Here is an 11,706-nt window from a genome sequence, read left to right on the forward strand (position 1 = left end):
CAAAACTCCCTCGGCAGCAAATCGTCCCTTGCGGCCGCATATTACTCGCGTCGCTCACAGAAAAAATAACGCCGACGCCCAACAAGACTGCAAATGAGGCTACCCTCTTGTAATCTCACAAGGACACATGTTAAAGTGACCCTTCCCGACATCCCAGTCGCAGTGGATCACAGTTTGTTCCTTCTAAAGACTCCTTGAATGAGCTGCTGTTTGGAAGGGCTGAGATTAGATGATTTTCTAACTCTTGGGTTGAGGTTTGAGATGAAGGTTGACGTAGATTATGGTTTTGATATTTAGTACTGCTCAGGTACTTTCCATACAGTTTGACTCTTGACTGATCGATGAGAATCTTCAAGTTCACATTCCACTCCTTCACCCACCACCCTCCTCTCCAAAATTGTCTCTATTTGACAGGATTATCCTGTCAATAGTGCAAAATTGTTTCGTTATTGACAGGATGATCATACCCTGTCAGTAGCCCGTTCCGTGTGTCCTCCCGATCTCTGCGTTCCGGTTTGCGGCATGTCGGCATGTGTCCCGGAACCGAGGCCGTACCGCCAGCTTAAGCACGGCACAACCCGCGCAGCACAAAGCTACAACTGTTACCATGGCAACGATGTGACGTCAACAAACAAACAAACAGACGGTCTCCAGGATCGGATGTCCTGCAAAAGCAGGTCACCGATGCAGCGGGATAGGCGCATGCGCCTCAACAGATACCGGCCCCGAACGTGCTTCCTGACACGTTTTGGAATCCAAATTTGAAATGGATCACTCATCATCAGTAGATCACTAGTAGCTGGATAAATTCCGGGATGTGTCATTTTGACAAGCCTTACATCAAACTCCTTTAGAATAAAGAGCCCAACACACTTATCGAGCGTGCTTGGCTGATAACACGAGCCGTGGCGAAGCCGCGTTTAACTATTTAACAGGCCTCGAGCCTTCTACATGTTACCTCTTTCACAAGACCAAATCACTCGTTGATACATGAACAAAGAAAACGAAAAGCTGAGTAAATATCTCTGAAAACGACAACAAAGAGCCGCTTATCCGCTTAGCGATTTCATACTGTCCAGTTTCAGTGCGGAGTGTGCAAATAATCTCTGGATCTTTTGGAGGATGCAAAACGGGATCAAATTGTCAGGACTGTACTCAATTCGGCTGGTGAAAAAATACAGATAAAAATGCCTGAAGACATGTCAAAAGTAAGCCGAAGCCTGGTAAGTTCTCGGAGAGTGTGAGGTTATCTTCGTGTGGGCTCGGATCTCTTACACAAGTAACACTACAGAGAGGACCGGTAACAAACGAACAAAAGGCCCGGCTTTACGTAAGGGGCGGAACAATGGAGATTATCAGCCCGAACAGCATTGCCGTGAGTCAGGCACGGTCCTGTTGCAGGGTTCAGCAAGGTGCCGGGGGCTGCGTACTGGACCCTCCATGGCAAATTGCAATGGATACTGCCTAGCCAATTTGGCACTGTCTTTTACCACCCTAGGATCTGCTTGGATATTAGCAGGTGGACACTGCTTCCACTATGGCAGGTCTTACGGTGCAGTTTCAGTCCCTTTTCTGACGAGAATTTCTGGCTGCTCTCTTTTTCTCAAGACTGACAGGAGCAGCAACCCTCTCCGCTTCAAAATTTGGCTATTGGTATAGCCTGGACTGTGCCTTATTCAGAACCATGCTCATGCAAGGTTCTGGATACTCAATTGGCCGAATTAAAGGATAGTGTACCAGGGGAGTTATCCGGCCAGAGAGGATCCAATACGCGACCCGTGTCCAGCGATCCGCGGTGCCTAGTAAAGGCTAGTCAGGCGCTGATCGAGGTACATGTCCCGACAGTTTGACTTTGAGGGGTCGACGTGACCTCTTCAGGATGGTGCAGGTTTTATGTACGAGGCGATCTGTAGCTTCTGCAGAGCTACTGGTTATACGGCTTGGGGAGATCTGAGAGGGGTTTAGAAGTATATATACGTACTGGGGATTTGTTTTATATCAATCTCTGTTCAGGCGAACAGGTGGAGGTTAATTTGATCGTCGTTTGGATAATATCTAAGCAGGTTATTCGGTGGCAAAGTCGTAAACCGTCAACTGCCGAGACACCATTCACTAGGCTAGACAGTCTTGTCCATTGGGTGCCATCTTGCCAGTTGGCAATGACTTTGCCACTGGAAGGTCTGATCGGAGATTGCCTTTTCTGCGCTTTCATTTTTACCCTCCCGATATGTAGGGTGCGAAGGGGTATTAAAAGTTGAACTTGTAAACAGGTTTTGAGGTTATCTTGGTTCCAGTTAAAAACCGGTTCACACAAGGACCGTCGTATTTTCTGCTTGTAGCTTCCAGTTGGTGACAAAGAGCAACAAGCAGGGCTCAAAGCAGCTTCCGTCAAAAGATGTTAACCACAAAGCCATGGGAAGCGTGCGTACGTCGCGTATATGCGTCAAATTTTCACCGCCGATTATGAATTACATTAAATTCTCAGAGTTACGTTATATCATGGAGTACTTTATGGATTACCTTTTACGTTACAGAAAGGCAACTGCCTACGCATTACGTAGAATGAAAACGACCAATTACGTGTTGCGGCTAACGTGCTGGTTACGAATTACGTTGATTTTGAGTGACTGCCTCCGGATTACGAAGATTTTAAAGGTCTGATTACGCCTTACGAAAAGGGCATGCAGGCCCACCTGTAGCTAGATAGGCAGGGTTCTGGATATGGTTAGTGGCGCGCTTACCTGTGGCGATGATGAGCCCGAACAGCACAGCGGACCTCATCCTCAGGTCAGCTTCAGGAGTTCTAAAGTCGCGGGGCGGGAAGGGAGGAGCCGAAATCAGCGACGTCAGCCCGACGTAAGGTCGATGTGACGTTTCTGTAGGACGGTCCGGGTTCTATGGAAGGACGGGCGAACCTGGCGGAGGGATTACATCACGGCACAGTCCACTTCAACACCTGCAGGGGGGTGCAGAAAGTACGTTTTTTCTTAACCATCATCTTCCCAGTTTACCCACACGACGCTCGGACCTGCAGGAAGGCCCCAGTAGCCACATGGCGACGGGCGCGGCTTACATCCTGTGATGTACAGCAAGTAGTTTTATTCCGGTTAAGATAAAGATGATTGCCCCCCCCCCACTGCTGAGAAGATGGTTCTGTCCAGGCAGGTGACAGGAGTGTCTGGTACGGCGTACATCCCGGTAATGCTATATTTAAACCTCTACCAGGCCTCGGGAGGCGGCTGGAAAGAGTAGAAATCGGCCAAATAGAGAGATAACATGCTAGGGGAGTTGGTCTGCTGGAGAGAAGTTGAACAGTTTGCCGCACCCGGCAGACCAATTCCCTTGGCACGTCATCTCTCTCTATTTGGCCGATTTCTTCTCTTTCAAGCCGCCTCCCGACGCCTGGTAGAGGCTAGGGTAACCTACATCCCCGGTAACCCGACCCCGGGTGCCGCTGCCCTACCCCGGCCCGGCCCCGCCAACCGTGCATGTTGCCACTGCAAAGTGGCAAAATACTGACCGTATCGGGTTACCTGATTCCGCCACACCCTCCGGACGGCTGGGCAGCGGTCAGTCAACCCGCTCACGGACAGAGCCAAGCAGATGGAGGGGGCTTTACCTGTCGGGAAAACTGGATACACACAAACACATACTCACTCACTCACACACACAATGTATCTTTCACTTTCACTTTCACTTTATTTATCTAGATGTCTATCTACTTTAGCATCTATTTACATACCAATGAGTATCTCTCCCTCTATATGGTTGAATTGTGTTGAAATATTCCTTGCATTCAATAGTTTTCAAGACTCTCAAATGCCCAGATAATTACGTTTTTTGTTCCTGTGTATGTGTGTAACGCCTACCTGTGTCTGTGTCGCGTCTTTCCTGGCGTTTGGAGTTCGTCTCTTCAGGGTGGCTTTGAGGTGAGCTCACCAACAACTAGAGCGATTTGAAGAACACCACAAAAGACACGCCAGACATCTGCTTGGAGCTAGGTTGGGTGCGCGTGGCCAGGGTATCAGGTTACCACTGTGCCAAAGGTAATTAGGACACGCCTTTGTTTGTGCCTGGTCAGCGGCAAACAGCGACCCCTAGCGCCGGGACGTGTCAGTGCACACGAACCATGACACGGTCCCTTAGAACAGTAATGGGTTATGCAGAACAGCAAAGCGCATTCGTCAGTCAGTCTTAGCAAATTTGTGGGTCAGTCGTAGCACATTATATTTGTGGGTCAGTCTTGGAGATGTTGCGCAGAATTCTGAAGTCAGCTTGGTGCCAGATATTACCAGTATCCAGACGCCATCATCAGAAGTACATGTAGACTCTTGGAAATCAGCCCCTCGGGGCTGAAGAGACTACCCATAAATAAATAAATAAAGACTGCTGTCTCTAACTCACATAGGCACAACACACAACTCCTCTCTTCTCTCTTTATTTCTCAACCTTGTACCAGGATTGTAACTTAAAGTTATAGTTTCTAAGTATTCTATATTGCATCTTTAAAGTTATCCTCAGAATCTATAAATAACGGCGCTTCTTTGGACTTTCTTGCAGATTTAGCACCTGTAGAAAAGCAACAAGCCATTTACGTAGTTCTTAATACAAATAAGCAGTCATCAATGTTCAACCCGAAAGACATAACTGTCACACTAGCTTTGACAGAAAGTCACGGAAACACGCCTCGAAAATTGCATTAAAAAACAAAGTGTTTAGTTCTTAACGGCTTTTATACTACTAGTAATACATATAGTAACACGTTTAAATTTTACTTGAAATTTTACGTCTAATGTCCTAATTTTGCTACCATGAAAAACCTTTTGCATAGGCACACACATAATATATTATGTACATGAAAGACCATAAAATATAGCATAAAAGCTGATCTGTGTCGGTCGTCTTAAAAACATTGAATTTCATATTCCTACATAATATAAACTACTTTTGATACATTGCTAGGCATTCAATTTGTTACAAATACTTTTGCACAATATACAGAACGTAATATTATATTATATTCCTTCCTCGTTATACTAGCAGGAAATTTACACATCTTTGCAGGTGGTTAAAATAGTTCAGTTCAGTTCATCCATTTCATGGTGACACCTTGTACTGTCTCCACAAGTTCTCTAGCATAGTAAAAACATCTAATTAAAACTATCTCTATTTTTGACTTGATAAAAGCAGCAGAGCAGAAGACACAGCTTCTTACAATGAAGTTGTCTTGCATCACAACTATTGAGTGTAACAAGTCGTTCGGTGAGATATAGCTAGCTGCCGCCGCGCCGCGTGCCTCCGAAGCTGGTGTTACGAAGAAAGGCGGTTATACTGAATATACTGATACAGATACAGCATCACAGTTAAGTTGTTGTCTCACTAAGATATGAAAGAATCAATAACCCTTGTCCTGCACCCTGTATTATAATGATTGTGTACGATTTGGGGTATTTCTCGTGCAATGCATCACACCGCAACGAAATGCAGAGAATGTGGAAGTAACTACGCCACCATAGGGCAAAAAATGTCATCAAAGATCTATGAGGAGTTTGGGCCATGCATCAGTTCGTGGTTTGATACATTATAACGCAGGTTACATCCTGATATCATGACTATACATACATACGTGGGAGCCAGACTAAAACCGAAAAGGACGTCAAGTGAGACTGGGTCACGTGGGGTAGGGCCAAAACAAATAAAGTTTGTGTAGCTAATTACAAAAAAATGAATCTGAATGAGACATTTTTTCCACATAAAAGCAATAATTTGGAAAAGAGCAGTCAAAAGAAATTCAGTTTTGCTAAAATCGTACATAAAATGTCTGCTATGTTCTCGTACAGTTTTTTTCAGTCCTTTCCTGTGTGATATTCTTATTCCTGTGTTTTTGCCTCCTCACATGACGTCATCAGCGTCTGGAAAAGGAAAAAAAGGAAAGTTAGACATAAATAATGATTATCATGAGGATAACAAAGAAATAATTTTTAAAAAGTGAAATAATCACTAGCAAACATATGATGAAAGTCAGAATTGTTTTTTTTTTCAGTTAAACTTCTATTCTTAACTTCAAGTTCAAAAACTGATTTCAAATACCCAAATCTGGTCAAAACGTAAAACGAATGAAAAAAGAAATCCTTCAGACCCTGACTTGAACTAACAGCCACTTCAGGCAGGCATAATCTCCATGCAGATCTTTGGGTTCAAGCTATAGCTATAGCTACAGGACAGGTTCAAATTAGCAGGGCATAATGGTTCAATGGTTCAAGCAAAAACAAAGGACACAGGTACAAAAAAGTAAGACTCATCCCCAGCTCCAAGGAGAGTAGGACATGCACACAAGAACAGGTCACACCTCTGACAGGATGTGACCTCTGACCGGACGCTAAAGCAGGGTCGTGATAAACGACGCACACGTGTTTCCGACCTTCACTAACGCCTGCAAGGTCAACAGCAGGTTCTTAACAAACCTTCAACTAACAGGAACGTCTTTAAGAATTGTAGGAGGAAACTTGAAGTAATTAAAATTAAGGTAGTGAAGAAACTGTCTTAGTAAAATGTTGAACTTTATTCCAACACAAGGTTACACAGAGATCAAATTTTCAGCGACCACTGTCGCCTTCATCAGGATAATTAATGACCAATCACTTCACAATCTGGCGAGAGTTACTGTTACAGACACGTGATCTTTGTGTAACCCTGTGTTGGAATAAAGTTCAACGTTTTACTATGATTCCTACCAACACGGATGAACTTTCATGACACTTAAAGAAATCATGAAAGAAATCTTATTGTAGTTTTGGCTTCAGGACAAACTGACCTGGGAAGTCGCTGTACTCTGGAGGCACCAGCGACTTTGGTCGCCTGGCAACAGCAGGTCTGTCCCCCGCGGAGCCCCCAGGTGCCTGCGTGGCCCCACGGCTGTCCCCTGCGGAGCCCCCGGGTGCCTGTCTGGGCTGCAGGTGTTCCAGCAGGTCCTTAATGGAACCCAGCTGGCCCTCAAGGTTAGACATGCGGTGCTGAAGGTCAACGGCCACGCCGCTGGTGCTGGCAGTCGCAGAGCTGGGTCTAAAACAAAACAAACAAACAAATAAACAACAAAACAAGCAAACAACATACATGTAACTCCAGGGCAAGAACTTCCATGTGAATGATAGTTAGTCTACACATTGTCAATTATTATTTTCTTGGGTCTCTGATCTTTTTATGTGAAATTGTCATGACAAAAACTGGTCCTAGGCTGGGAGCAAAACAAGTCTGTCCATGCATATTCACTACCTGAAACTGTATGGACCAGGTTACTGACATATCTATTTACCTGAAACTGTATGGAACAGGTTACTGACATATCTATTTATCTGAAACTGTATGGAACAGGTTACAGACATACTAGTATCTATTTAGAATATTTTCATGATGTTCTTTTAGTGCAACAGTTGTTGTTGGAATCTCCTGTCAATATATAAGGATTAAAAAAACCAAGAGATTGACTTTGAGAAGCCCAAACAACTTGACCCTGACCTTGAAGTCCTGTGAGATGTGAAGGTCACGTCAGCGGCAGGAGGAGCGTAGAAAGACGCCTCCAACTCCTCCTTAGCCTGAACACTCTCCTTAATGTCCTCAAGGTCATCCAGGACTTTCTCAAGTCTGCAAGGGCACAATATGCTAATTAGCTGTGCAAATATGGTGATTAGCACCATAAATATGGTAATTAGCACCATAAATATGGTAATTAGCACCATAATTATGGTAATTGGCAGCAAATTTTCATATTGCACCACAGGAATGTTATGAATATGCAAATTGCCAGATGATCCTGGGTAAGCCAGCGACAAGGGACCCAGCAGTCCTACAGAGGAGCGTAACCAGGCAACCGCTCGCCCAAACAGCTGTGCTGACCAATCACCAGACACCTGTGCTGACCAATCACCAGACAGCTGTGCTGACCAATCACCAGACAGCTGTGCTGACCAATCACCAGACAGAAGCAGGCAAAGCGGACTCTTCCACCCAGCAGAATCTCCAAGCAGATGGGAGGCTTCAGTTTGTTTCATGATCTTTTCCCTTTCATGTTACAAAATTATTAAATTTAGCATTTATCAAACCGTCTTTCAGGGGAACATTCCTTTTACATCATTGACAATATTTTTTTGTGTAGATTTGATGTAGTTTCAGCCGTCTGCGAATTTTCTCTCAGCTGCAAAGCACCCCACAACCGCCCCGGCCATGGAAAGTAAGCATACAGTTCCACATGCCCATATATGGCAATGATTGACCTTTAACCCTTTGATTGACAGGTGAGAAAACAACATTTCTGGTACCCTGAAGTGGAAAAAGAGTCGCCCAAGGTCGTGCCCTGACCTTCTTGGCTCCATTTCATCTCCAGAACCTCCAGCATGTCTAAGACTTGCTGGATCCTTGGGAAGAATTTCCAAGGTCAAACGTAGAAGGTCATTGAATCTTTCTGAGCTATACAAAGTTCTTTGAATATTTACAATGTTGGATTGAGTTATGAAGGCATATTTTACGGTTAGAATATGTTCCTGATGTGTTTGGACTTCAGAATTCTAAAATCCGTGTCCATAATATCACCAGGGTCCATAATATCGCCACCTTGAGAAATAGTGTGCTTAAAGATATTTTTACTGCAACATACCCTAGGTATGTACATTTGAGGTGTGAAGGAGTGCATACCAAAAGTATCTTTAAGCACACTGTTTCTCAAGATGGCGATAATATGGACCCTGGTGATATTATGGACACGGATGTTATACTGTTTTCCCTTTCGCTGGTAACGGGGGGGTGCCCTAATTCCGACCTATGTTCCATGCAAACGCACAGACCTTTGGTAATAGTTTATCTGACCAAAAACCCGCGCAACATGAGCTATAATATTGACAGATAAAGATCACAATGATTAAAGCTGTACAGCTGTATATTTCACTTTAGTGTAGCGCCTTGCACCCAAGCGTAATGGCTCACGAAACGCACGGCAGTTTTTTTGTCATTTTGCCGGTGGAACGTTCTATCGCAACAGGGGTGCCCTAATTCCGACCTAGTGTTTAACACAGGTCGATCTGAGAAGAGAGTTTAGAAATTATAATACACAAATTATGACTAAAACAATCTACAACTGTTTTCTGTCCCAAACAAGTCCTCTTTTTACGATTACGCGACTTGCTCCAAAGTGGCTGTTTGAAAAGCAAAACCTGTATTTTTGACACGCTCGTCAACCCCCGAACAAGCGTCGAATTCACACAGATTTTTCACTCGTCTGTTGTCGGAGTGTAGGAACTAAAACAAACTTTGTGAGATTACCGATATCAACACAAAAACTTTGTCCATTCTTGTGACTATTTTTAGGCACGTGCTCCCATGCATAACGCCGCAACAAGGATTTTTCAAACTAGTTCGGTGTTAGGGATGGGTCGGAATTAGGGCACCCCCCGTTAGTGATTATTGGTGAGTATTTTTACGCACCTTTCGCTGGTTGTGGCAAACTTGGTGTCGATGTGTTCGTTTTGCAGCTGAAGGTTCCGAAGCAGGTAATTTTCTGCTCCTGCTTTCTCCAGTGCCTGCTGTCTGCTGACCTCGTCTGGTGGGAACTTACAGTCTGCACACAAACACACAAACAAACAGGTTAACCACATTTACTATACCTTGTTTATTTGCTATTGAAAAAAACATTTCATCCAAGCATTACACACGCAGCACTGATAGCCTAGTTTTAATAAGAAGTGAAGCAAAGAATAAAATTGCCTGCCTACTACCACTTCAGCAGAACGTACTGCACCTGTGCGAAACCCATAATGTATTGTGCAGAGCATTTCGGCAGAACGTCTCTTATAAGGTAGTATTCATGCATATAAGGTTAACATCCCGTCTGTAATTTCCAAATGTTGTGTCAGAAAAGATATCGTCTGCAACAGGCAAAATTCTGATGCACCGTTGGCCAGACTTTCAACCAAAAACGAGAAAAATCAGGGTTTTACGGAGACGCAGTACGTTCTTCCAATGTGCTCTGCTTACGGAAGTCTTCATGAGAAGTTAAGCAGTTAAAAGTGAAAGTGCCTGCTTCCTGAAGTCTTTATGAGAAGTGAAGAGTGAAAGTTCTTACTGAAGTCGTCGGAATCGTCCTGCGGTTTCCCGGCGCACTTCCGGGCGACCCACCGGCCAAATCGCCACACGTGGCCCAGGATGATGACGGGCGGCGCGCCCCAAGGTCGGTCGAAAAACTCGTAGATGATGTCGTATCTATGGAAACGCCAAACCTGCTCGGAGTTGTCTTGGATCTTCTGGAACGTGAAGCTGGGCGGACAACAGACAAGTCAACGCTTTTATTCTTCAACACATACATGCATAACCCTAACTCTAACCCTAACCCTAACCCTAACACATTCCTGTACATGTACTCTAACAGTAGTAACACATTATACATGTAACCCTAACCCAAACCTGCTCGGAGTTGTCCTGGATCTTCTGGAACGTGAATCTGGGGGGGACAACAGACAAGTCAACGCTTTTATTCTTCAACACATACATGCATAACCCTAACTCTAACCCTAACCCTAACCCTAACACATTCCTGTACATGTACTCTAACAGTAGTAACACATTATACATGTAACCCTAACCCAAACCTGCTCGGAGTTGTCCTGGATCTTCTGGAACGTGAAGCTGGGGGGGGGGACAGGTCAACGCTAAGAATCTACTCATTCATTCCTCAACACATACAGTCATGTACATGCACCCTAACCCTAACACATTGTACCCTTACCCTAACCCTAACTTCAATAGGTTCAGTAGCAGCACATTCGTCAGCAGCACATACGACTCACCTGAACATGGCAATCAGCAGGTTCAGTAGCAGCACATTCATCAGCAGCACATACGACTCACCTGAACATGGCGGTCAGCAGGTTCAGTAGCAGCACATTCGTCAGCAGCACATACGACTCACCTGAACATGGCGATCAGCAGGTTCAGTGCAGCACATTTCGCAGCAGCATATACGACTCACCTGAACATGGCGATCAGCAGGTTCAGTGGCAGCACGTTCGTCAGCAGCATATACGACTCACCTGAACATGGCGATCAGCAGGTTCAGTAGCAGCACATTCGTCAGCAGCATATACAGACCCTGCAGCACATAGATCAGCCAGTTGCCTGTGGAAAAGCAGGGAAAATTACTCGCTTCAATCACTAAATGTCACATAAATCTACCTCACTTAATTACACATGCCTCTATCAAATACATTATACAAAGTCATGATACATAATTGTACATGTGTAGCATTCTTCTTCTTTTTTATTTACTTCATCCGTCACCACAAAACAAGGCTCATGGGAGCCACTTAAAATGTTTTGGGTTACAGAACAGCCAGAGTGGACAGATGTTTGTTGACCTTAGACTTAAAGAGTTTAAGGTTATACTCATAGGAGAAGCAATCACGAGGTAGCGTATTCCAAAGTATGTAGTGCTGTGTTGGGACTGTATAATTATACTGACCATGCGGTGTTGTCCCCTCCACCTCATCCAGGAACAGGGACCCTAGTACTGACTGTGTGGTGTTGTAGTACTACATGTAGTGCTGTGTAAGGATTATATAATACTGACCGTGTGGTGTTGTAGTGACTATGATGTGTTTGCCCTACTACTGACCGTGTGGTGTTGTAGTGACTATGATGTGTTTGGCCCTACTACTGACCGTG

At 44.6% G+C, this 11,706-nt stretch overlaps 2 protein-coding genes across 2 annotated transcripts in view; both read right to left on the minus strand.

The window, feature by feature from the left end:
- Positions 1 to 4,152, minus strand: part of LOC109476619 (otoancorin-like) — an 18,498-nt gene extending 14,346 nt beyond the window's left edge. Inside the window, 2 exon segments of the mRNA XM_019777615.1 lie at positions 2,742 to 2,956; positions 3,870 to 4,152. Coding sequence (XP_019633174.1) covers positions 2,742 to 2,781 — 40 coding nt within the window. The 5' untranslated portion in view covers positions 2,782 to 2,956; positions 3,870 to 4,152.
- A 250-nt stretch (positions 4,153 to 4,402) lies between these two features.
- The window catches only part of LOC109476620 (transient receptor potential cation channel subfamily M member 1-like), a gene marked incomplete at its 5' end in the record, with an annotated part of 8,962 nt that continues 1,658 nt past the window's right edge, over positions 4,403 to 11,706 (minus strand). The window contains 6 exons of the mRNA XM_019777616.1: positions 4,403 to 5,912; positions 6,815 to 7,062; positions 7,516 to 7,641; positions 9,475 to 9,607; positions 10,112 to 10,302; positions 11,076 to 11,160. Coding sequence (XP_019633175.1) covers positions 5,893 to 5,912; positions 6,815 to 7,062; positions 7,516 to 7,641; positions 9,475 to 9,607; positions 10,112 to 10,302; positions 11,076 to 11,160 — 803 coding nt within the window. The remainder of the gene's footprint in view (positions 5,913 to 6,814; positions 7,063 to 7,515; positions 7,642 to 9,474; positions 9,608 to 10,111; positions 10,303 to 11,075; positions 11,161 to 11,706) is intronic.

The sequence above is a fragment of the Branchiostoma belcheri genome, unplaced genomic scaffold, assembly GCF_001625305.1.
Source record: "Branchiostoma belcheri isolate BF01 breed outbred unplaced genomic scaffold, Haploidv18h27 scaffold380, whole genome shotgun sequence".
In the NCBI taxonomy this organism is placed as follows: domain Eukaryota; kingdom Metazoa; phylum Chordata; class Leptocardii; order Amphioxiformes; family Branchiostomatidae; genus Branchiostoma; species Branchiostoma belcheri.